The sequence below is a fragment of the Pezoporus occidentalis genome, unplaced genomic scaffold (genome assembly GCF_034315485.1).
Source record: "Pezoporus occidentalis ecotype Australia unplaced genomic scaffold, CSIRO_AGI_Poc_V1 ctg165, whole genome shotgun sequence".
NCBI classification, from domain to species: domain Eukaryota; kingdom Metazoa; phylum Chordata; class Aves; order Psittaciformes; family Psittacidae; genus Pezoporus; species Pezoporus occidentalis.
Genome location: NW_026913477.1, coordinates 1,710,136 through 1,736,811, shown reverse-complemented (window position 1 = coordinate 1,736,811; position 26,676 = coordinate 1,710,136). Strand labels below are relative to the sequence as shown.

The 26,676-nt window shown below is 38.1% G+C and overlaps 1 protein-coding gene across 2 annotated transcripts; it reads left to right on the top strand.

Annotated features, from left to right (window-relative positions):
• Positions 1 to 61: 61 nt before the first annotated feature.
• Positions 62 to 25,868, top strand: CUL4B (cullin 4B). Of its 2 annotated transcripts, XM_062613364.1 has the most exons (20): positions 63 to 1,267; positions 3,855 to 3,970; positions 8,482 to 8,585; positions 9,482 to 9,551; positions 10,041 to 10,114; positions 11,384 to 11,546; positions 11,647 to 11,736; positions 12,024 to 12,106; positions 13,197 to 13,264; positions 14,301 to 14,419; positions 15,222 to 15,414; positions 16,444 to 16,548; positions 16,789 to 16,899; positions 17,636 to 17,721; positions 18,509 to 18,616; positions 18,869 to 18,982; positions 19,955 to 20,060; positions 20,136 to 20,308; positions 20,835 to 20,987; positions 22,267 to 25,868. In XM_062613364.1, the coding sequence occupies exons 1-20, from the start codon at positions 736 to 738 to the stop codon at positions 22,360 to 22,362; spliced, it is 2,664 nt and encodes an 887-aa protein (XP_062469348.1). In that variant the 5' UTR covers positions 63 to 735; the 3' UTR covers positions 22,363 to 25,868. The 2 variants fall into 2 exon arrangements, with proteins under 2 accessions (XP_062469349.1, XP_062469348.1); XM_062613365.1 differs by lacking the exons at positions 8,482 to 8,585; positions 9,482 to 9,551 and having other exon boundaries at positions 62 to 1,267.
• The last annotated feature ends 808 nt before the right edge of the window (positions 25,869 to 26,676 follow it).

Here is a 26,676-nt window from a genome sequence, read left to right as displayed (position 1 = left end):
GGGGCCGTGCGCCGGAGGTGGGATCCGCCGCCTTACCCGGGCTGCCCGGCCGCGCTTCCGGACGGCCGCGCCCCGGCATGCACGGCGACCGGATATGCCGCCATCTTTAGGCTCCCTCTCTGCCGTGTATTGACAATAACAAGCCCCGGGCCGGGCCGTCCCCCCTCAAGCAGCGCGAGCAGGCGGCAGCGAGGGGGGAAGGCGGGAGCCCCAGGAGAGCGGGCCGCGGGGGAAGAGCGGGCCGGGCGGCGGCGGGGCAGCGGGAGGTGTGTGGGGCGAGGGGCTGGAGCCGAGGCGTGAGGGAGCCGCGCTCAGCCTTCCCCGCTGCTGCTCGGAGGAGACGAGGCGGCCGGAGCAGGAGGGGAGCGAAAGGAAAAGCCGGGGGAGCGGGCAGCCGCGGGGAGATACCGGTATTGGAGAGAAGAATTGAACTAGTGGGTGGCGAGAGGCAGGAACAGGAGACGCTCCGCCGAGAAGGGAGTAAAAGCAAGAAAGCAGAGACCAACTACGTGAAGAAACAAGTAATAAAGAAAAGGGGAAGAGAGAAGATAAACTGATTCCTTCGAGAAAGAACAAAGCGACGGAGAGGGAAGACGGAAGGACTATACTGATGAGAGAGAGGAGTTGAAAGATCCCCTCGAGAGACACCGAGCAGAGACTGACTCAAACTCTCTCTCTCTCTTTGTCACATCACAAGGATTTGATGCCCCTCAGCCTGTTCACTTCTGTGTGTTCATGTTTCCCACAGGTTTCTCTTCCCCCAACCCCCCAGCTGCAGCCCAGGAGGTCAGACCTGCCACTGATGGTAATACCAGCAGCAGCTCCTCCTGCAAGAAGAGAAAGTTAAATAACAGCAGCAACAGCAATTCTGAAAGAGAGGAATTTGATTCCATTTCTTCCTGCGCCTCCTCTCCTTCCAAGAACACCTCCTCATCATCTTCTTCCATCATCTCCACCTCCTCGTGCTCCTCCTCAGGAGTTGCTTCTTCTAACCATCACCTCCAGAAGAAGCTGCGCTTTGAGGACTCCGTGGATTTTGTTGGACTCGATGTGAAGATGGCTGAAGAGTCCTCTTCATCCTCCTCTCCTGCTGCCTCTACTCAACAGCAGCACCAACAACAGCTCAAAAATAAAAGCCTTTTAATTTCATCAGTGGCTGTGGGGCACCATGCAAATGGCCTGACCAAAGCTGCCTCCTCTACTGTTTCCAGTTTCGCCAACAGTAAACCTGGCTCCGCTAAGAAATTAGTGATCAAGAACTTTAAAGGTAACAGGCCATTTGTCACAACCTATGGGGAGCTGATGCTCACCTTCGTGTTTTGTTTTTGACGTGAGAACCGGTTGGCTTTCAAATAGCTCCAGGTTTTACAGGAAATGCTTTTCTGTGGTGAATGTTTCTATGCTTATGTAAAGGGCGAATAATGTCTTATGATACATACTTGCCCAGTCATGTATACATCCTGAGCTGCACTTTGCTGTTTGGGATTATTTTTCAGACTCCTTTCACTCTGTCTCTTGAGGAGGCCTTAACTTGTTTGTTAGACGAAAGCTTTTACTACATTAAGTGTGTAAATTACTTTTATTCAGACTTATAATGTTTGATTCTTCTTTTCTAGTAATCCTAATTCAGGGTTTAGTATATGTATATATATGTGTATTTTAGCTCAGTGTATGATAAATCTTTGCACAGACTGTGGGGGCTTTGTTTTGAAACTGGGCCTGAATCTATAGATGCCTTGCATCTATCCATGCTGTCTGTTTATAGGTTAATCTGCCTGTGCTTAGCTTTAAATGGTGAAACTAAGGTGATTATCAGGCTATTATGGCGGGTTTCCTTTCTGGTTTCCCCACTTGCCGTTAAAGTAGGTAGTTCAGATTTTTGCGGAGTGTTTTCCTTGCAATATCCTCGCTGTGATTTTTATTATTTAACTCTTTCTTGTCTTTTCTGTCTTAACGTACTCTCACTTTACAAGTTTACATTATTTTATAAATTCTCTCAAAAGATGTTTGAGACTTTCAAATATTGTTACTAGAGACCAGCTGAAGCAGAGAAGTTAAACTTTTCTGTGGTGATGCTGCTTCATTTTCTAGCAAATAGGCAGAAAGCTTGGCTAAACTTCTGTCGGTTTTTTTCCCCATAAAGATGAGGAAATCATAGGCTTACTTCCTGCCTCTTGTTATCTTATAAAATAGTTTGGTAGCTTGCTTTCCTGGGTTGAGGGTTTTTTTTCCCCATTGGGGTTGGCGGAGGGTGTGAGACAAGGGGGTCAGGTGAAAGATGTTACTGGCATTAAAAATGATTTCTAAATACACATTTGATAGAAATTTTTGGTAGAGACATCACACAAGTTAAGGATTAGGATTCTTTTACCCACTGTGTCTTACAGCAATTCATGATCACAGTGTAACTTTTTGCCCTAAGGTCCTCAGAAATGTTGTCTGCCCATTATGTCATTATCATTTAATTTTATTAATTTAAATTTTATAGTTATGATGCATGATAGTGAGAAATAGAGTCCATTCTTCTCTTGCTTGTACACTGTTATCTATAAGGGAAGTCAACTTTTCATGTTTAAAGTATTTGTTAAATGTTATGGATTGCATGGTGCTGTGATCATCATCACTTATGAATTGGTATTTGAATCACTTGCTTAAAAAGGTTGTCTCAGGAATTTACCAGCTTTGCTTTTTATTTACTCTCTAATGCTAAACTGAATACTCATTTTATGGTTGTTGCCTTTATCTTAGTGATAGCAGCAACATCCTTTGCAACTTAAATAACTTCCTAAAATGCAGAATCATGGTATTTACTGCTGAGTAGCATAGTCATTAGCTGCTAGTAAAAACAGGCAAGTCTTACTTGTAGTTAGTTTCTCCAGATTCTTACAATACAGTTAATGCTGGGATGTTGCCAATACTGTAGGGAAATGCTTGGCGGGATAAAAATAAACCCAACAAACTTCTCTCTCTGTTACTTCTAGAGAAATCGTAAAGCTTCACAATTTGTTTTTTACCTTCAGGTATATAAAAATCAATTTCAGTAGAGTATAAACTCTGGGCCACTTTTACCTGTTGGTGGCATGGATATGAATGTGCCTTCCTCCCTAAATTTTCTCCTCTGTTTGGGAGCATGCTTATTAGAATTAAAAATAGTCATTTTAGCTAGTTACGAGAACGCAGAGAATTTTAAAATAGTCTTTGTATGCTGTGGCTGTGACTTGGAGAATCTTTCTTAGCTTGTTGTAAATGTTTTAGTCCTGTTGATGCTGCTGCATAGCAGGGGCATCTTTAGAGATGCCTCTGAGAGCCTGAGAAAAATAATAGAAAGATTCAAATCTGTGAAGCTTGAGCTATTTGAACATTAAAAGAGAGCTTAACTCTTAACAAAAATTTGCTGACCAAAGGCAAGAGAGATGTAACTGGATTACTTGTAGGTAGGAAGATTTTTCTTCCCACCCTAAAGCCTGTATTATAATTACAGTATTTCCATGTGTGTTTCTCAAGGGTTTCTTTCCAACTGTTAGTACAGAGTAGAGCTAATGAGCAGTAAATTGAAAAAAAAGAAAAAAGGCAACTATACACAACTGTATCTATTAACCCACATCATTTTCAACTTTTTTTAGCTGTTGTGTTTTTGTCGAGAAAAAGCGTAATGAAAGTGTAGATCATTCTTGCTGGGTTTTAGCCTTTATCCCTTCTTGAGTTGCTCCGACACAGTATTGTGATTTTTATTAATCACGCGTCCTGTTTGGGCTACAGATGCCATGATGTGTATGTGAAGAACAGTGCTGAATTTTTTCAATGCATCTGCTTTTTCTAAAGAATTTTCAAACTCTCTATCATTTATTTTAAAGATAAACCCAAATTGCCTGAAAACTACACAGATGAAACCTGGCAAAAACTGAAAGAAGCAGTAGAAGCTATCCAGAACAGTACTTCAATTAAGTACAATTTAGAGGAGCTTTATCAGGTAAGTGCTTTAAGTAAGAGCACTGGGGTAGAGCTTTTTGCTTTGTTGTTGGTTTTTTTTTCTTGGCTTGATACAGTGCTAAGAATATGAGGTTTTGCTTCGTAGCTGCTTTTGTGAAACACAGTCCAAGAGATGGTTTCACTTGCAACAGATGACAAGAATTAAATAAGGCAAGGAGCTGTATTCCCTTACTGTTTCAGGGTCTATAGTGTGTAGCTGCTAAAGGAGAAATATGAAATCCTAAAACATTGGTGTTTAGGTAAGAAAAAGATGATTTTTATATTAAAATCTAATCCTCTTTCTGAAGGCAACGTGTGTTCTCTTTCGAAGATCATAAAACACTTAGAAACTGAAATGTTTTAATTCCTAAAAGTAAATAGAAGACCATTTTTCTCCATGAACTGTGTTATTTTGATTTGGTTGCGATTTTCTTATCAATCAGTATTCTGTCTATTCTAACAACTGAGAGTCAAATTTTATTCCCAGAAACAGCTGTGATTGCTTGGCCCTAAATGTTTCAGGAAGTCATCAGACTTGAACTGCATTTCCTAACTTTTTTTTTACAAGCTCCACTTCTGCTTTTTCACCTGAATGTGTTAGGAAGACTCCCCCTCCTCACCTTTTCCCTACTAACATCATGGTATTTGTGGTTTTAGTGACCTAGCAACAGTACTACTTTAGTTAGGTATTAAGAAGCACTTACACTTTTTACTGTACTTTTAAAGCCTGGTTGGCTGTTTGATTTGTTCCTCTGTGTGTATATAGATTTCTCTCCATCTATTTTTAGTGTCTCTTCCTCCCCTGTCCTCAAAGTTGCATTTCTCAGAAAAGCTGGGAAGAAAAATTGCGTTTGCCAAGGTTTGGGGACAGACTTAGGGGAGGATAAATTGCCATTTCTCATGGAACCAAGTTCGTCATTCCAGTACGTTTCTGAGCTCATAATAATCTTTTATAATGTTAACTTTTAACAGTTTGTCAGGATGATGCACAGTACTGTTAGTTCTGCAAAACTTGTAAAACTAATAACAAATTGCAACCCACTGTATTGGCTGGTATTGTAAATTACTTTAGATTGAGCAACAGAACAAATAACTGATAATTAAATATGTGAAGGATATCCAAAATAGTCTAAAAATACAAAGTTCTACTGAAAGTCTTGCTTCTGCTTCACAATAATCACTTACATTGCTGCTTGCTTTTACCACAGGCCTAATTTTATGTTGCTTGTGCTCAAAAAAAAAGGGCACTTTTTTCTTTTCAGCCTTCATTTTAACACTGCAGTAACTTCCTTTTCAATGAAATAGGGTGCAAACAGATTAGATATTTTTTTTTCAATAAATCTAAAAATAAATGCCTTGATTAAAAATAGTAATAGGAATCACTAATGTTTTTAAATGCTATTTAATGTCATTTCTGAACAGCTGCTTGGTAAATGGATCTGATGCCAAATATGCCTTGGCAGACACCATTATCCAGACGTAGAGGGGAATTGCAAAAGTTGTACTGCACACCTTAAAATGAGATACTAGGGTTTTTTTGATGGAATTAAACTTCTTGAGTTTGGTTTAACTCTGCTCTGTGCTGGAAAATCGCACGGGGCAAACATTTTGAAGCTTTATTGCTTTGTGGGACACCAGATTCATACATGCTTTCTTCCTCCTCAGCTAGAGAAGTGATATACATCTTCGAGTGGTTGAAGTGCTGCAGGATTGAAAGCTTCTTTATTAAAATAATTTTCCCTAAATTAGTATGAGGAAATAGAGATCCAGATCTTTGGTACCAGCTCCCTAATTTTTGTTTGGTTTTGTTCATTTTGGTTGGGTTTGTTTTTTTTTATCAGAGAGTTAAATACTTCTGGAGTTTTCTGCTTTTGCTCTCAGTCAAAGCTGTGTTCAGTTCTCTTGCCCAGCACACAAACCCAAGTGTGGATGCTGCTGTTTGGTGGGATAGAGAGCCAACCAAAAAAGCCCAACAGAATATATCTTACCCAAAAGCAATATGATTCTTTGCCATCAGATGCTGTGACCATCTTTAGGGCACAGATTCCCTGATCAGAAGCCTTTGTTCCTCTAATTCAGAACAAGATAATTTAGAGCCCCTAAAGTTCTTGGGAATTTTTTGATATATTGTTATTATGTAACACCAGTAACTAAATTTGGAAGTTACAATATTGCAGTAGTAGTGTTGTGCCCGCAGAGCAAATGTTAGTAAAAGGTTTTGTATCAGTGTCTTTAGAAAGTTTAATCTCTTAAAAAAAAAAAAGTGCCAATTAAGCAGAATTCACAAAATATTTCTATGGATGTTACCAGTGAAGATGCAGAAGTTTTGCACTTGATGTTCAAACACTCAATACTAGCAGATGTGTGTTTAACACTAGGGAGTTTCTGATATGCAAATGAAAAAGCACAGCTTTATATGATCACTACATAAATGTAAGTGTATATTAATAGATGTAAACTTGCTTCGCTAAGAGTTAATGGTATGCGTTTGTCCATCTGCAGTGCAGAGGCTAATCCTTTTAAGGATTTGGAGCAGTGTATGTCAATAGTACTTGCCTTGATAGACAGCAGTTACAAAAACATTGGTAGTTGAGACAGATGAAGTATGGCAAAGTGGCTGCTGGTGTCCAGGGCTGATAGGTAGAAGCGAGAGAGCTGTGGTTGTACAGGCAACCAGCAAGTTCTAAAATACTCTTCCTAGCTCTCAGTTGGCTTCTCCAAATCAAATGGGAGTAAAGAAGAAATGCATTTATTGCACTTACTGGGGTATAATCAGGCTCTTGAAGTGTAGTGGTTTTATCTCCATTTTCTCCTACTCCATGAGAGTAGTGGTTATTTCTGTTTTTGCTGCTGTTGCATCTAGAGCTTGGCCCTGTGGGTACAGCAGCAGAACAGAGCTAAGCTGTGTCCATAACCTACTCTGAACAGTGAGCTGTAGAATATGTTTTCCTATAGCATCACTGTATTTGCTTGGAGTTTCTTACAGTATTAAGGCTGGAGTTGAATTTGTTGCTATTTCCAAATACTAAGACATGTACACTTCAGTGATAACTCTGGCTTTCTCAATTATCATCATTCAGACCTGGTTTAGTCTTAACTGGCATACTCACTTTCTTGCTGTATTCGTTTGTTTCTGACAGTAAGCCTATGCAGGGTTGGTTTTCTTTTGTGATTTCTGTTGTGTGGGTTGGTTTGTTGTGGGGTTTTGGGTTTTGTGGAGTGTTTTTTTTATTAAGTGTTTTTTGGCTCCTCCTTGTCTTAGAGCCAGTATTAGCTGTAGTGAACTTGCTCTGGAAAGTTGTGTACTGTTGATACTGAGACTGATATCCTAGGATAAACTGAGGAACTTCCTGTTCAGTTGCTTTGATTCTTGATATGCTTCTAGTGATGGCTGCTTACTGTTTGCTGGTGGCTCCTGTTTGGACTGTTGAGAAATACTCTGAGGGAGTTCAGTGTAATGGAGTAGATCTGCTCTGTATATGTCTGAACTGCGCTGTCCCTGCATGGCTGCCTGCAGTTGCTTTCACTTCTTTTCTTCCCATGAGCTGGTTGTACTGGCAACTGAAGTATTTTACGTTAAAAAAAAATAAATAGGTAAAATCAAAAGGCATTATACTTTTCCTCTCTAGCTTCTACAGGTGTTTTACAGAATAATTGTATAATGTGTCTTTCATCAGTCTGCAAAGAGTTAAACTTCCTTTCCAAATCTGGGCAATTGGTATTCATTTTGGAAAAGTCTTGAGTTACACTTAGGGATTAAGAATACTTGTTTGCTTGAGCAGCCTCCAAGACAGGTCCCCATTAAACTACTTTTCTCACTGTGAAGCACAGCAAAAAATCTTCTAATACTTACTTATGACCTAGAAATCTGAGCTTTGTCACTGCACACATCTGGAATGTAGTAGTTCTAAAAATGAGCCTTTCAAAAAATAATTTTTAGTATAAAAATTGTTCAGGAGTACAACAACTTATTTAGGCAAGGGGTTGATGGATGGAGATATACATATATAAAATATGTGTATATATATGTACTTTTGGGGATGAGGGAAGCTTAATCAAGGAGAGAACTGCAAAACGAATTAACACTGGTAGTGCTTTTCTGCTGGTATCAGTGTGATTTGCAGAGCACAGCAGTTAATAAAATTAAGACCTTAAGTGTCTGCTTTGAAGTATGAAACCCAGCAAGCTGCTGGAACATATTAAACTAACAAACGTGTTCTTAGAGACGCAAGCCCTGCAGTTCCTTATGGGATATCAGTACTCCAACTGAAATTAATAAACTGTAAGCTGTTCAGGGCATGGCCTTCCTTTGTCTCTTATTACCACTGTAGTTCCATATCTGGTGGTTTGCATGCAGCATTTAACTCTGTTATAATTAAAAGCTGGTAGATTTTTGAGCGAGAAGCAGAAGAATTCCATGGTTGGTTTGGTTTTTTTTTCCTGTTTCCTTGTAAAACCACGTATAAGCATCATATAAACAGATTTTTTAGTATCTGTTTCTCTTTACTTCAGGCTGTTGAAAATCTCTGCTCCTACAAGATCTCTGCAAACTTGTACAAACAATTGAGACAGATCTGTGAAGACCACATTAAAGCACAAATTCACCAATTCAGAGAATATCCTTTTTTCAGCTGTTGACAAGCCAGAGCATTTTTACCTGCCAGTTTGTGGTGATGGATTTCTTTGACTAGTTCTGAATTCCTAGTTCTTGCATAATCAGATCAGGTTTTATTTTTCTGTGAGACTTCAGAGAACACTACTAGTTCCTTTATGTCTGTAAGCTGTGAGAAAGTCTGAGAAAGTTTCATTGGTATTTGTAGCACACTTAACTTGTCACAGAAGCTGATATTAAACTTAGAGCAAGGGTAAAAAAGACTGTATTGGCTTTGACACCTCATGTCTTTATATATGCTGAACTTGCCATGCTCAGGTAAACAGGAAAGTCTTCCAACAAGTAGTCTTGTTTTGTTTTTGATAAGTGCTAGTGGTCTGGCAGCATACAGTGTTAGAGTCTGAGAATCAAAATGTTTTCTTTTCAAAAGTTTTTGAGTGGCATCATTGAGATCCCATTAAGTGGATATTAATAGTACCAAAACTATGCAATGAACTGAGTAAAAGTTAAATTTCGAGGACAAAATTTATCTCTTAAGGTTATCTCTTAACTTGAGCTGATGCTGCAGTAGCTGTGTAGTGGTGGCTCTTAAATCTGTTGTGAATTGTTGGTAATTGAGGTGTGGGGATATGTATGTTTGTTCCACTCCTCGGGGATGGAGGCTTAGACAAAGCACTCAGAAGTATTTGAATCCTTGTTTTATTACAACATTTGAATCATTTTGATTTCTCACTCTTAAGGGCTCTCATTAAAAATAAATATGTTACATGAAGTTAACTCATCCTTTTTGGGAGTAGGTGAGGTTGTTGTGCTCTGTTAAGTGTTTTTAAAAAAATAATAACGGTTCATTCCATTGCTAACACTACCTGTTAATCATTATTTCCTTAATTATTTCTTCATGGATTCATTGGATAGTGTCCTTTTTCTAAAGAAAATAGACAAATGTTGGCAAGATCACTGCAGACAAATGGTAAGTTTGTTGTCCTTTTAAAGAAAACCAGTTTACTAGTCAGTGTATGTTTTGCTTAACTTTTTTCCTTTACAAATGTATTGTGCTTCTGAAATATTCTAAATTTACATAAGGTTTCATGGTGAAATACAACTCTATCTAGTTTTGTCAGAAATCAAGCCTTGAAAATACTTGTCTGTAGTGTGGTTTTTGACACATTGGTCTGATCTTTGAGCCACACACCCCCAGCTCCTAACTGTTGTTTCTATACAAACCTGTCTCCTTTTATGCCTATCATAAAAGGAGCTGTTCTTTGCTAGAGAAAGACGATAAATGTCACACAGATCATCTCACTGAGATTGGCAGAATATCTTAAATCAGCAGTGTCTAAGAAAGCACTGCCTGAAACTTGTCAGTGGGTATTTTTGTTGTTGTTGAGCATGATCTGTGTTGCTTTTCAGTTTCAAGAGTAAAATGATTGTGGGGTTTCTTTATTCTTTCTCATAATAGATTATGATTAGAAGTATCTTTTTGTTCTTGGACCGAACTTACGTACTTCAGAATTCAATGCTGCCGTCTATTTGGTAAGAGCACAAAGAATAAAATTACTGGGGGATATTTAAATTATCACATGTATCCTGCTGATTTTCTTAATAGTGACCTGTACATTAAATGGTGAATGTGTACATGCCTGCTGCAAAGGGAGATACCACTTTATTTGCCTTGAGTTTGTAGTGAAAGGACATGGGGTAACGGGTTAAAACTTAAACAGGGGAAGTTTAGACTGGATATAAGGAGGAAATTCTTTCCTGTTAGGGTGGTGAGGCACTGGAGTAGGTTGCCCAGGGAGGCTGTGAATGCTCCATCCCTGGCAGTGTTCAAGACCAGGTTGGACGAGGCCTTAGGTGATACGATTTAGTGTGAGGTGTCCCTGCCCCATGGCAGGGGGGTTGGAACTAGATGATCCAAAGGTCCTTTCCAACCTTAACCATTCTATGATTCTACGAGTTACAGAATTCTTCTAGAATAGCTGTGATAGCAAATTTCAGCTAGGTAGATGTCAACCTCCCTTTTGTACACTTAGAGGAAAGGATGTGTTTAACAACTGAAGTGCAAGGGTTTGGGTTAACCAGTTACTGGCTTTAACGTACACAGTATTCAAAGTTCTTTAAATACTTTAAAAAGGAAGAAGTTACCTAGAATAAAAAGAAGTTACTCTTGTATCGACTCAACCTCTGTGCTGCTCCCCCCGCTATTTTAATAACTAGCAAATGCCCTACAGTGCCTTTGGTACTACCTGAATTACCTTGCCAGAGATTGAAGGAGTGGAGATGGAGGATGCAGGTTCTGGCTTTTCCTAAAAGTGTCCCAGCTCACAGTTACAAATTAATGGAAGGTTTTAACTGGGATGCCCAAAGCAGAGGTCCTTGACTTTCACATCACTGAGTTCTAAGCTGTGCCTAAGAGTTAGAGATTAGAAAGGGATGGACAAAGAAAATTATCCAACACCTTAACCATGGAATTGGGACCTCGGGTGACATTATCCTTTTCTTGTGAAGGGTGCTGTCCATTCAGCTTCCATCATCCTGTCAACCAGCTCAGAAATAAAGACACTGGAACATTAGGTGGTCATTTAGGGAAAAATATGTGCTTTCGTCTTTAAAATCTGTATCTGTTGATGCTTTGTCATGGCTTACTTTAATGTTTATGTGTGCGTCTTGAGTCATTTGGGGGAAGAGGAATTAAAATTTGAAGAATGCTAGCATTTATTGGCTTCTCTATTTGATCCAGATAAAATTTTATATATTCGGCTTGATTCTTATGCAGTTTATTGAACAGTATTTTCTTTCTAGGGATATGGGTCTAGAATTGTTCAGAACTCATATAATCAGTGATCAGAAAGTTCAGAACAAAACTATTGATGGCATTCTTCTCCTGATTGAGAGGGAAAGAAATGGTGAGGCTATTGATAGGAGTTTACTTCGAAGCCTTCTAAGCATGCTTTCTGACTTACAGGTGAGTAAACTTGTTTCACTTTTAGACTGGTAAAGAGCTCAGATTCTTATTTAGTGCTCATTAAGTTTTACCCTGCATTGTTATCATGTTGTTTCCCTAGATTTATCAAGACTCTTTCGAACATAGATTCTTGGAAGAGACTAACCGTCTGTATGCAGCAGAGGGACAGAGGCTTATGCAGGAACGAGAGGTATTTTGAATGTTTAACAATATTTGTTATGTTTAATTACCAAGTATTTGTCAGGAAAAGGAACTATTTTGCTGCATTAGCCAGTATACCGGGCAATAATGTGACCTTTATGTTTTATAGTACTCTGAAAAAGGAAATTCACATGCAGACTTCAGTCAACAATGCCAATGATTTCTGCTTAGAACTGCTGCTGTCAGACCAGTACTGTCTTCCCACACACACACCTTGATGTATTTCTTTTTAATTTTTTTTTTTTTTAATGTACAAAACTACTCTGGTATTTTCAGGTTCCAGAATATCTTCACCATGTCAACAAGCGCTTGGAAGAAGAAGCAGACAGGATAATCACGTACTTAGATCAGAGCACACAGTAAGTGCAGTTTTGCTTGGTATTAGCCATTTGGCTGTTCTGTTGAGGGCCATCTAATAGCTACAGTTTATTTCAGTTATTGACTGACCATCAAATGCTTCTCAGTTCCGACAATTCGTTGTTTACAATGAAGCACTGTATTGGCTGACACAGCTAATATCCTTTCCTTCTATTTTTGACATAAATGCTGTTGGTCATTTGGTTGGAAAAAAAACAGGCTGCCACCCCCAGTCCAAAGGTCGCTTTTGTGATGAAATGCAATTAATTAAGTACCATCCTATCTGAAAAAGGTAGGACCTCGGACAGAGAATTCTAAAGCTAAAGACTGAATATTTACATTAAAATATTTGCATGTTATTTATGGAGGTTGGGAAATTACTGAGTAACGTCAGTTTTCCTACTTAGAGACAGGATTTCCTGTAACACAGTCAAGCGGAGGTCATGACTGATAGGACATGAGAAATTTTCTCTAATATAAAGCCATAGCTGTTGTGTCTGAGAGAAAATGTAGGTCACTAATAGAACAAACCTCTTTGAGCAAGTGGTGGCAGCTTAAAGAGCAGGCACAGAGGATCTCTCTGAGATGATCCTCTCATACGTTTTTGTTTCCTTCCTCCTTCAGCTGTTAAAAACATTTGGCCTGTTTAGTGGCTTCCTTCTTCCACACTGTTATTCGTGGCCAATTCCCTGTTTTGTTTTAATACTTCTTGACTCATGAGGTGGTTTTTTTTCTCCTTGGTTTGTCTCCCAAGACATGAGTCTCCTCCCACAGAACAGATGATAAATTCTTTGTCAGACTTTTGCCTAATTTCTTTTCCCATCAGTTGGACTGATGGAATCACTGTCCAGTTCCGTAGAGGTCACATACAACAGGCTTATTGTGTGAACTAAACAGCCAGTCAGCAAAGAGAAGAAAGATTGCTTACTGGGGAGGAAAAAGGATAAATATGTGTATAATCATTTTAGGTCCTTGGCCACAGATAAGTAGAGCATTCCCAATGACAAGTGTAGTTAACATAATCTCAAAAAAAGGATTTAAAACTGTCAGTAACGGAAAAAGGAAAAATAACTCTAAACATTTTTTCTTTAGGAAGCCACTAATTGCTACTGTAGAAAAGCAGCTTCTAGGTGAACATTTAACAGCCATTCTTCAGAAAGGTAATCTTTCTTCTTTATAGAAACATTTCTAATTACTGCTTTGGGGCTTTCAATTCCTGTGCTGAAAAATAAAGAGGCAGATCAAGGTGCTGCGGGAATACACAAGCTATGCCATTCTTTAGTGCTCTTTGCTACTCATGAACTTTTCAGTTCATGAAATAGCATTGACCATTTTGCAAGAGGGCAAATACCATTCTCCTTGTCAGAAGAGAGACAGTGCTGTCTTCAGATATGCAGCAAAGCAAAAGAAAAACTGTAACAGGGAATTCTTGATTTCAGTGTGTTAAATAGCATCTTGAAGACTTGGAGATAAAGGAGTAGCCTTCAGATGATGGGGAAACATTTGATTACTTCCTGCTTACAAAAAGCAGCTTTTTCTAAAAATTTAATACAGTTTGAGCCATGAAGTATGTTGCCTCTGTTTTGCAATAGTCTGTGGAGTCAGGTAGCCCTCTGTTGCACTGAGGAATAGTCTGGAAATGGATATGGGTGCAGGAAAGGTTGAATAATAAAATATAAAGTCCTTACTAGACAGATTATGGATGAGACGGGTTTGTGAGCATCTTCTGCAAGTTTGTAACAGACTCTTTATTGAGAGGAGTATCAAGTTTGCAGTGTTTATCTAGCTACTTAGAACCTTGCTGTGGAGCATCAGGCTTTCTCTTCCCAAATGTTAAGTGAAAGATGAAGCTATTTCTTGAAGCTGCCTGCCTTCAAATATCTGTCAAATCTATTTTACAGCTGGAATTGAGACCCAGAGCTCTGTCTTTCCAAGGAACTTTTCCTACAGATCACTAGTGTAAAAGTTTCAAATCTTCAGGGAATAGTAAAGCAGAAGTAAGCAAAGGTATTGTGTATGTAAAGTACCTGTAGCCTAAGATACACAGTGCAGTTAGGTAGCTTAAAATAAAAGAAAACCACTAATTGCTTGATTAAAAAAAAAACTAGCTTTGAAGAGGCCCCTTCAGAAATGATATGCTGCACTTTCTTTGAATTACTCTGGTTTTCACTTTTACTGGAATTCTCTCATGTGCAGGTTTAAACCACCTTCTTGATGAAAACCGGATTCAGGACTTGTCTCTTCTGTATCAGTTGTTCAGCCGTGTGAGAGGTGGAGTACAGGTTCTCTTGCAACACTGGATTGAGTACATAAAGGTACTGTTCCTAGAACTCTGGAACAGACACTGCTACTGTCTCGATGGGGTTTATACACAGATTCTTGAGTCATCTTGATGAACTGTTGCATTTTACTAAGAAGCAAAGGCTACTTGCTTATAAACATATATTTAATAAGCAGCTTTTGAAACTGTACTAGGAAAAGTACAGTAACTGCTCTAGCCCTGTTGAAGAAAATACTGAACATTCAGTTGAACTACTGAACTCCAAATAAATTTGGAGGTTTTACATGGCTTATAGTTAGTTGGGGGGCAACTGTATTTCTCCAGTAGATATTTTGGTAATGGCAGAATGTTTCTGTCTTCTCCCTGGTAAAATTTCATGGTAGAATGGGTGGTAGCTTAAGTTACCAACTATTTTAAGTTCAAAAAGCACCGGAATACCACTTAATGGAAATGTTGTCACAGAAAGTATGGTGGTTGTGAAGGAAGGCTCGCTAATAGCATAGCAGTACTCTTAAATAAAACTGAGTTCAGTGGGAGCTTTAGCTGTGTGAAACCTGAGGATAGAGATGTTTAAAAATGGTATGTTACTTTTATCATGCTTAAGTTTATTTTTTCAGGCAGTTCTGAATCTGCTCGCTTATTCAGATCGGTTTTGAATCAACATACAAGGTCTAGAAATGATTATAAAGTAAATAATAGTAAACTACTTATGTTGTGCCAGTGGAACTAATATGAATACCAGAAACAAGACATTACAAAAATAACTTGGGCTTTTAAAAGTCTTGTAATTTAAATTCATTGTTCAGGCTAATTGAAAGATATGTTTTATTTTGCAGGCATTTGGTAGCACCATAGTAATTAATCCAGAAAAAGACAAAACCATGGTCCAAGAACTACTTGATTTTAAAGACAAAGTTGACCATATTATTGATGTTTGCTTTCTCAAGAATGAGAAGTTTGTAAATGCCATGAAAGAAGCCTTTGAAACATTCATTAACAAAAGACCAAATAAGCCAGCTGAACTCATAGGTATTTTTCTTCAGTTTCTCTCCATGTGAGAATTTGGGTGGGGGACAAGAGGGAGTTGCTGATGCAACTTACAGATGGGATATGATGGAGTTATGTGTGAAAAGACATGATGCACAGCGCGTTGTCAAACTGGGGAACTACTGTGCCTTGTTATGCAAGTGAACCATTTCGTAGAATAGCGTTAAACATTAAGAACAAGCTCTGTGCAGCAGTTCACTGGCTAGGCTATAGAAAAATGAAGAACATTAGAATTTGGGCATTCCAGCAATTGACTGGTGTCCAGATGTAAGCATACTGCTAGTAATTTGACTTTTTCAAAAGCTTACATAACTGTGCTACCAGCAAATGTGCACAGAGCTATGAGGGACTCTACATAGCTATGTTTTAATACATAAAAGTGAAGAGGGATGAGGATGACCTTTACCTTATGTTACAGGGCTGTGTGCACTTTGAATACCTTAATGGTTTCCCCACACAGTGAATAATACCTTGCAGTCTGTCGTGCTGTTAGGCTTGTGGGGTAATGCTTTCTGCCCTCCCTTTTTAAAATTAATTCACTAACTATAATGGGCTTACCAGACCATCTGAAATTAAACCAAACGGTAATCTGCTAGAGAAATTCCACATTTAAGTAACTGGTTTACATATTTTAATTCTGATCTTTTTGCTTCTGTTATAGCCGTGTCAATCTATACCAGTGGTGACTTTTTGCTTTGAGATCATAATATGGACCAGGACATATTTTTTTTTATAGGCACAGGAATCTTTTTTTTAACATTATGTATGCTGATAAAGTTATGATAGAGTAATTGCTTATCTGAAAAAAGAGATTAGGCTGTAATGTTTTTAGAACTTTATAGCCTCTATTAAAATATATCAAGCTAGCTGCAGTGAAACTGATTTGAAGGTGATTTCAGGATCATTTACCCTTCCAAAAGATTTTTACAATATTAGATGTAGAAAAAATAAATTATTGTTCCATTATGATACTCAGCATTTGCTAAATTTTCTATTCCTCAATACTTTTAGCTAAATATGTAGATTCAAAGCTTCGTGCAGGCAACAAAGAAGCTACTGATGAAGAACTTGAAAAAATGCTGGATAAAATTATGATCATATTTAGATTCATATATGGTAAGTTGTGGTTTTTTTTTGTGGGGGTACAGTTGTTTAACCAGTAACATAAAGGTATTTTTGAAATATTTTTTGCAGTCTGTCTGCATTTTCAAGTGCTCAATCTCTGTAGATGCAGTTTGCTGGTATAGCGCTGTTTAAGGTTACTGTTAGCTTTACTGAGCTTTGAACTGGGGCTAAGTAAGGTTTGTATAAAACAAACAACGATTTGTGATGTCTGTCAAATCTCATCTTTTGCAGGAAAAGATGTCTTTGAGGCCTTTTATAAAAAAGATCTAGCAAAGAGACTATTAGTTGGGAAGAGTGCATCAGTGGATGCCGAAAAATCCATGCTTTCCAAACTCAAACATGGTAAATGTCTGTTTATCAGTTTGCTTTCTTTTAAAAACAGTCATCTTTTAAAAAACAGGCTTTCCTAGAAATGCTGTTGGTAATTCCCTTTTTCATGAGCTGATGTGCAAATCTTGAATGACTGGTGGATTTTGAAAGAGACCCATTTGCTTTTAGTTTTGTAATTATAGCAGCAGTAGTCAAAAGTCAGGAGCTTAAAGTGCATGGTGTATCTTGGCCTGTGGGACAGAGCTGAGGTTCCCTGCTGAGTAAGTCAGTGATGTGCTCAGAGAACTTGATGACTTCTGCTTGTTACTCATTCTGTATAAGTACTTGAAACATCAAGCTGCCAGCTACCGATCTTCTAGCCTGGTCTTCATTGTTTCGTAGGATGGTGTCTCTGGGTGGCGAGAGTAAGATTTTTTTAGAACTTGATCTTATTCTGAGAGACAGTTTGGCAGGCAGCTGGTAAGGATCAAAACTGTTGTCTAAGTGACAGGTTGCAGGTGGAGTCCTAGGATGACCCATCATGTCCATGTGGAAAAAAAACGGGTTGCAAAATAGCTGCCACATTAAAACATTTCCCCCCTTGTTTATAACCTTGTTCTGTATCTTAATCAGAATCCAGGACTTAAGGTAAGAACATACACTGAAATAGGTAGCCTTGCTTCAAAGTATATTCTGATACTTAGAATAGCTACTCTGTGGCATTGAAAATGAAGACTAATTTTTAAGATTTAAATTTTCTCTTTTATAGAATGTGGAGCTGCTTTCACCAGCAAACTTGAAGGAATGTTTAAAGATATGGAGCTTTCAAAAGACATAATGATTCAGTTTAAACAGGTACTGTGGGAAAGCCTGCCATGGCGCCTTCATTTACTTGCTTTTTGAATTAGTTATTCTCAGAAAGCCTAATGAGAGCGTACAGGGTGTCCTCAGTTGTGTACATTTGTATTGCAATTAAGTTAAACTTCTTTTGAATTACTCCCATTGCCTGTAATGTTCTTACACTAAAGAGAAGAAGACTTTGTAGGTGATAGCTTTTGAAAACAGCGGACAAAAGCCCAACTGGGAAAACAGTCTCTACTGAAAATCAGTCAGAATCTACTTCTTAATTCTGTGCTGCCTGTGCTTTTTAATGTTTTACTGCATTTATTAATGGTTTTCATGAGCAAAGAAGCAAAAAACCTGACCCCAGAAGTTTCTTATAAAAGAGAAATAAATAAACACCCACACACTTCCAAATCACCAGCCCTAATAAAAGAACTGTAAACTTACAAAACATTTTATACACCACTATATCTGATGAACTGTCTAGTAAGTTTGGTTCTGTAATGTTTTGATTACAAGCAAATTTTAACATTCTTTCATCCATTCACACATATCTGGGTTCATCTTCACATCAGCTTACTAAAACACTTGTTTTGCTGTTTTCTTTCTGTATGGAAGTGCCTTTAGAACTTCAGAAAAGTGCTTTTTCTTAATCTTATTTTTCACGTATGTAACTTGCAGTTTGTACAGCAAAGACATCATAAGGTTACTTCTCTTCTGTGCTCTGACTCCTCGGATCTACCTGAAATATGTTCAATAAGCATTGAATTATTTCAGTTTACTTTGTTTCTTTCTGCAGTATATGCAAAATCAGAATGTCCCTGGCAACATTGAACTGACAGTGAATATTCTGACTATGGGTTACTGGCCAACCTATGTGCCTATGGAGGTCCATTTGCCCCCTGAGGTAATGAATAAAGACATATTATACCACCTATCAGCCTATCAGTAATGCATCTTGATGTCAGCTGCAGCTCGGTTTGAAATATGCATGTGTTCTCTAGAAAAAAGCGCAGAAGTGTCTTTAAATAGTTTTTCTTCTTTTGCAATTCCCTTTATCTCTCTGAGCCTTCGCTTATGGCTCATTTGATTGCAGAGGGAAGGATTCTTTTGAAGTAGAAATTGTGTGTTAGTGTTTTGGGTTTTTTTCTTTCTTTAGATGGTAAAACTTCAGGAGATTTTCAAGACCTTTTATTTAGGAAAACACAGTGGTAGGAAACTTCAGTGGCAGTCAACATTAGGACACTGTGTACTAAAAGCAGAATTTAAAGAGGTGAGTGTGTTTTCTTTCTCTTATTCCTGCTGCTTTGCCGATTCAGAGTATAAATTGTAACTTAGGGATATATTTGGAAGGTTTTTTGTGCCATGATAGAAAACTTAGCACTGTTTTTGCAATTACTTTCAACTTTTGACCTTTTGCTATCATTTCCAGAGTTGGTAGTTTCTGGAATAGATGTATTAAGGTCTAAGAAGACAGATCTGATCTCTTATCAATGAGGGAGGGGAAGGCTGTTGGTTACTGCTTGGGGAAAATAGCCAGTGGGTGTAGTTACATATTAAAGACAGCACTAATTTTTGTACTGGGGAGAAGAAAAAGGAGGAGGCTGTGTTCCACAGATGATTTTAATTCAACTGACAGCATGAAGTATCTTTACAGTAAGCTTTTCACTACTGAAACAGAGAAAAGTTTTGGATTGTACCAGAACACAACTGTTTGCAGAGGGCTGCCAGTTACTTCCCTTCAGCATTTCTTTATGGGCACAAATATATTTCAAGAAAATTAATCTTGGAGTAGGAATGCTTACCAGTTCTGGTGTTTATTAAAATGTTAATGGTAAAACAAATATTATCAAACTTAGTTATTTCAAAGATCTTATACTTGTATTTCTTAAACTAATGTTTGTGTTGCACATTGATTTAAAGGTCTTTCAAACTGTAATTTTAAGCACTCGCTGCTTTGCGATTTGCCTTGAGTAAGTTGGTGCATGTCTTGGATGAGTGTTGTCACTGGATAGTCTAACTTTCTGACCTCTAGCTTATTCTGTATTTCATAGTAATACAAGGTGACCAGTAGCTCTTTATCCATTTGAGAATATGAAAAACTAAATCACATCCTTTAAGTGAAATAATTGACGTGCAGGAGTGTCTGTGTCATTGTTATTGCTGTGTTCCCTTCCCCTCCCACCCTCAAAGAAGAAAAAATTAAAACCAGCCTAGTGATGCCTGTTAATTTCCCTTGTGACAGGGAAAAAAAGAACTTCAGGTCTCCTTGTTCCAGACACTGGTGCTGCTCATGTTTAATGAAGGAGAGGAGTTCAGTTTAGAGGAGATAAAACAAGCCACTGGGATAGGTTGGTATTGAAAACAGACGACTACTTCCAAGCATTCTTTCTTAAAAAAACCTAAACAACTTGTTTCTGCTTTAGAGGACGGAGAGCTGAGAAGGACACTTCAATCTCTGGCTTGCGGCAAAGCCCGAGTACTGACTAAAAGCCCCAAAGGCAAAGATGTAGAAGATGGTGATAAATTCACATGTAATGATGATTTCAGACATAAGCTCTTCAGGATAAAGATCAACCAAATTCAGATGAAAGAAACGGTATATTCATTTTAATCCTCTGGGGTTTAAATCCTTGGGTTAAGTATCTTATTGCCTGCCCATTTACATGCTTCATTTTCCTCTAGGTTGTAATATACATGCTGATATCTTTGTAAATTACACATCATTTGCATGATAGCACGTGTCTACCATTGCTGATTTAAATGTGTACTTCCATACCAATGTAGACACCAGTGATTCTAGGTGTCTCTAATAAGGTTGTTAAAGGGAAGTTCAAATTAGTGAATGTTCTTTTCACCCCTGATCATTCCCTGGAGCTTTATTGAATGATTTGTGAACATAGAAACAAGTTCACAGTGAATTTTCCCTGTCAGCCATTCAGTGTAAAATCTGTGCAAAGGTTTTAATTCCTTGCAAAAGGGCTTTTTTTAACAGACAGTCTTCGTATTTTTAAAGAATTTCTGTCAGATATTTGACAACAGACATTTTACGGTCTTAGATCTATGAAGAATAGTTTTGACAGTTCTAGTGCTCCCTTTAAAACTTTTCTAAATGGATCCTTCAGGTGGAGGAACAGGCAAGCACTACAGAGAGAGTTTTCCAGGACAGGCAATATCAGATTGATGCTGCAATTGTACGAATCATGAAGATGCGCAAGACGCTGAGTCATAACCTGCTTGTGTCGGAGGTCTACAACCAGCTTAAATTCCCAGTAAAGGTGTAGTACTGACTTTTATTCTTCTAAAACATTTTATTACTTTTTATATTCCCTGGCTATCTTTAGTTGAACAGCGCTTCTGTCCAAAACATGCATCTTTGTACTACTGGGAAAGACAAATACTCGCTTTCAGACTTCCTAAAGTGCCAGGTGCATTCACTTGTCTGAAAATTACCTCAGGCTTTTAGTGAGTTAATAAAACCTATTACCAAAGGCTTCTAGAAGCAGAATGTGTTGTCAGTAACTGTGAAGCTAGCTCTCCTTGTTCTTGTATTGGAAATGTTCTGGCAATGCGTTCTTGGGGACAAGGAGAAAGTGATTCAGATACGTAATGCAGAATTCATAGCATCATAGAATGTTTTTTGTTGGAAGGGACCTTAAAGCTCATCTAGGTCCAACTCCCACTAGACCAGGTTGTTCAAAGCCCTGTCCAACTTGGCCTTGAAAACTTGGTTTTGATTCTTAATTTGGTTGATGCTTGCTAATAAATTAGGAACCGGTAAATGTTCAGTGCATTTTTCAGACATTGCTTAATAAATATACACACACATATAGATGGAATGAAAATTAGATACTGGTAAATGTCTCAAAGCTAATGAAGCCCACAGTTGCAAGATGAAATGAATAGCCTATTATGTACAAATAGAAATGTATTTTCAAATACAGTGATGTATCTCTTTTGAGTTCAAATATATAGTGCTTCCTATCAATGGGAATGCAAGATTAAAAGTACTGCCATCTCATTCTGTGGGTTTGTCCCTGCAGTCCTGTAAGTATTGCATAAACTGCAGTTGGGCTTTGCAGGGTTATAATAGACTTAAATGCACTCTCTGACTCTTATCATGATATATCGTTATGAAGTCCTTCACCCATCGAATTCATAGGGCACCAAAACCATTGTAAAGCTCACTCACATCAAGATAAATTGAAACTGGTGCCATTTTTACCAGGTAAAAGTCAGAAATAGAAACATTTTGGTACATAGTGCATGAATTGCAGCTCTTTAGAGTTCAGTTTAAACAGCAGTAAATATCTTTACCTGCTATAAAAAGTTTATGCTTAGCTGCAAGTGACAAGTTAATTTGGTTACTTTCTCTTCAATTATACATTGCAGACTTTAGAAGCTTTGATGTTTTAAGGGTTCGTTTTTTTTTTTCCAACTGTAATTCCTGTTTCCTCAGCCATCTTTAATAGGAAGGATATTGGGCTTAAGTAGAAAGAACGAACTGAGAAACATTGACTGCAAAGTAATAATGCTGACATCTGCTTTATTTTACAGCCTGCTGACCTTAAGAAGAGAATAGAATCCTTAATTGACAGGGACTACATGGAAAGAGATAAAGAAAACCCCAACCAGTACAACTATATTGCATAAACATATGTTGGCCTTTGTTTTACTGCACACTTGGTGTCATACAGAATTGCCAGTGGATAAACTAGCCTGTTGATCCCGTTAATTGACTTTTTATACTACCGATGATTGAATGAAAGCAGTGTAATGGAAAAGTATAGTAGAGTGGACTTCTTTCAGTGGTTAACATGCCCATTTAAAGAGTACTATTTACATTTTAAGAAGAATGCTGTTGAACTCTTTGCATGTTATTTAGTAAGATGTGCAGAAAGCTGAAAGAAAGTACCTGGTCTTTGTGATTCCATTTGTCTCTGGGTCTGAAGAGGAGTCCCTTGATAGATGACAGATGTCTTTCACACCTTTAAAAGGAAACAGGAGGTTAATATAAGAAAATAGCCTTTAAAATGCTTAAACTGCATGCAAACTTTTAATTTACTGTACAGAATGCATTTCAGTTAGTAACATACCATTGGTTTGGTTGATGCCCACACTTGGGTTTTTCCCTTGAGGGAGGGAAAACAGGGAATAAGCTAAGCTATGCTTATTGCTGATGTAATGGAAAATATTCTTGGTCATAATTAGGACAAAATGGTACCAATATAAAACAATGTATAAAGTTTGCAGTGTGGGCATACATACTGTATATAAACAAACACCATTCTTGAAGAAGTGCTCCAACAAAACAAGTTCGGATTAGATTTATATGGCTTGCCTATAAGACTTAGTGTTCACCCTTGGGAATTTTAAGCATAAAACAGCCATAATGGAAAAAGTGACAGTTTTTACTAGTCATGGGTAGGAGGCCTTCACCTCTTGGCAGCAATACTCTAGAAAAGCAGATCTATTTACAGGTATCTATGAAAAGCCACGCTGTTCTTGTGGTAAAGCTGTAAGAACAAAAATTGCAAATGGATTTTAATACTTGTTTTGCTTTGCAACATTCTAAACTTGAACTAACCTCAAGGTTTAGACAGGGCAGCTCTTCTAAAGTCTGCCCTGCTTTGGATTGCTTTAACTTAAAGCTTTAAGAACTCAGCCCTAGATGTGGCAGGCCTCCTAGAACCCAGAAGCCTACCTCTCATATATAAAGTTAAGTATTGCTGTAAGGCATCTAAAATATATTTTCTTAGATGACCAGAGAGCATTCTTTGCATCTTTATAAGACATGGGAGATTAAGTCACTTGAATGTAGAGCTTTGTTTCAACAAGATGCATTATTTTTATTGCTATAGCAGCATGTGCCAGGAATATATGGGGGGAGGGAGTGTCAGCAGAAAAGGTAACTCCTCCATGTAACAGTTCTTCCTTACCCAGCAGGCTTTAGACCTACCATCAGCTGTGTTGCAGAGCACAATGAAAAACCTCATCCTCTTTCAGGCACTGATAGTCCTGGGGAATACCAGACATTTCTTGGAAGCAAGACGTTACTTTTGTTTAGTGGCAGTGTAACTTAGCTCTCTATGATCTATAACTTCTATCACTGTGATTCCACATTCAGGGGTGTGCATGTGCGAGAGAGGGTGAGTGTGTGTATGTGTGTGTATTTTGTATCTGACACATCCCATCCCTATTGCTTTTTGATTTACTGTTAAATTCCATATTTCCCCCAGCTGTGTTTTCTCTCAAGCTCTTTTATATGCAGCCCTCAGCTGACAGATGATGCAAATGGATTTTTTTTCCTCCTACTAAATTATTTGCTGTCACCTTCTACTAACTGTCATACAGCTCTTTGTGATCTGCAGAAAATCTACCTTATCCTTGACACTATTGCAGCATAACCACTGGTAAACATCCAGGACCACCCTTGCCTCTGCAAGAAAAATACTAACAGTAGAGTTATCTGGTAAGAAACTTGAAGACTGCTCCTGCAAATCTTTTAAGTATTAGTTCAGATAGAGATCCACTGGGGAGGAAAGAACAACTCCCCAGAACATTCTGTATTTTGCATTCAGTGTTCCTTTTTGTTGTATGTGTTTTGTATCTTTAGCCAATAAAAGATTCCTTTTAAAAAGGTGTTTTTGAGAAGGAGCATAAAACTTAACTGTTTGGGAGACACGAAATGATGAGTATCAGTATTGAAGTGGTTCCATTCAGTCTGTTGTAGCATATAAATCTAACACCACTACATGTTTAAAACACCTATTTTGGTAAACTCCTCCCTCATTGCAACACAAGTGTGTTGCAATCAGTCAACCTAACCAGAAAGGTCTGAAGGTTTATTTATTTTTTTATCCCATCCATTTCAGTAAGTTAAATGCAGAAAATATTACATAGAAAGTGTCCTCAAATCTCATCAGAGTTCACAATCTGAGGCAGACCCTAAGCGGCAATCTAGTTAAAGCAACCCAAAGAACGGACTTTGAGAGCCCTGGCTATGCCAAGAGAAGAGGTGAACGAGGGGAGAGGAGAACTCTTCTCCTTGTATCTGCATGGGGTTTCCCCAAGAACTTGTTCATCTCTGCTAAGGAATCGCTCATTCCTGGTTAATGACAAAGCTGCAGCCAAGATTTACTGTCCAGCCGTACAACTCTGCAACTTCTTGCTGGGATCATGTGCCTGACTATTGAGCCATATATATCTCTGTAAGAAAAATGAAAGTGGGCTTGGACCACAGCTCATCTGGCTAGAACACAGCTTGTCTGTTTGGCCACACATTTTTAATCTTGACTCTTGCATGCAGTTTATAGCACCTTGTTCATAAGAAATTGCAGTTTATTCTTAGAAATATATATTTTAGGTTTTTTAATCTTTATACCCATAAATGGACTATTTTTTTGTCTTGGCTGGTTTAAAAAGTGACCATTTTGTTTAAATGCTGTAATTGCAAATGTGTTGTAAGTGTTGTTTTGTTCTATAGTTTACACAAAGGTGCCAAAGTAAATAGTTAATAAAAATCCCCCAAACCCAAGCAAACTGTTGCATTGCTTTAGCTGTTCTTCAAATTTTGGTCTCTGCTCTTTTTTGGGGTTGGTTTTGTTTTTTGGTTTTTTTTTTCAGCCTTTCAGTTTTTCCCAGACATATCATTTGCCCAATGCTTTTAAAAAAAAAAATTAAAAAAAAATGCATCTAAAGAAATGTTCAGATACCACTTTTTTAGTGATTTCATATAGTAGGAAGAATATTTTCTTTGAAACGTTACACTAAAATTGTAAGAGTACAGCAGCATTCAAAAATGTAATATACTTTTTGTATAACAGTTCTTCAGAGTGTGTCTGGAGTGGGGGAGAAAACTAACCCTGTTACTTTTCAGAAGCCTCTTCCCTCGGCTACCAGGATATGAAATTGTGCTTTTTCACTGCATCAAAAAGTTATAGTTTATGCAGACTTGCAAATGGGGCATGTATCACCATTGCATCCTTCGATGCAAAGAGCAGCAAAACCTTTTTTATGTTTCATAAGTCTGATATGGGTACAGAGAGTCTTTCTTAAGTTGGTAAATAATGTAAATACATGTCCTTTCAGAGAGTGAGTCTGTTATCTAGGTATTTTGTGTCATTTAATAAATATTAAAACAGTTTTGTGTTGATAAACCCCTGTGTGTAAAATGCCTTCTTACTTAAAGTTCTGTATGTTGGGCTTATTAATGTTTGTGGCTTCTTTAAATTCTTTAGCTTGTGCTTTGATAGCAAAATACTTGTTTGCTACTTAAGTATAATAATCAGTAGTTCCTCCTTTATTCAGTCATTAAAATCCCTTGAGTTTTCTAAGTGGCTTCCATTCCTGAATTTTATTTTTTTTACGAAGTCTTCTACCAGGTTAATGGGGAGGAAGGAAGTAAACATCCTACAAACTGAATGTGTAAAGTGCCAGAAATGGTGCAACACTACCAAAGCTGCTGGCTCATTGCTAGTACAGGAGGATTCTCTCCTGCTGTATGATTTCCTTGTTTCCCAGTAAAGCTAGCAGGTTTTTTTAATGGCTGTGGCACGATTACTGAAGTACAGGACAGGGCTGGACAAGGAACTTGTTACTGGTGATGACCAACTGGGCCATTCTTAGTTTTTCTTCAGCCATTTGGAACCACTGGCCTAAATCTGACCAGAATTTGTCAGAGGTATTTTCAGACTGGTCCTTCCTGGTGCAGGTGCTCTGAGGACTTTGTGGAGAGGGGTGTCAGGGTGTTCTGATCTTGCTTTCCAAGCTCTGGAGGGGTAGTTTGAGAATGGGAGAGCTATGGCAAAGTAAGAGCTGTGCGTTCTGTTAAAGTGTGGAGGCATCTAAATGCATGGGATGATTTTTCCACTAACAATTTCTTCTTAAGAGTATTTCCTATGTTCTTCACAATCCTACAGAATTTTGTTGTTAGAAATTAATCCTACAGAAGCAGATTCCCAGAGA

Coding starts and splice junctions, on each gene's coding strand:
- CUL4B (XM_062613364.1), top strand. CDS start 736: ATGTTTCCCACAGGTTTCTCTTCCCCCAACCCCCCAGCTGCAGCCCAG. Junction 12,107..13,196: donor TACTTAGATCAGAGCACACA/GTAAGTGCAGTT, acceptor TTTTTTCTTTAG/GAAGCCACTAATTGCTACTG. Junction 16,549..16,788: donor CATATTTAGATTCATATATG/GTAAGTTGTGGT, acceptor CATCTTTTGCAG/GAAAAGATGTCTTTGAGGCC.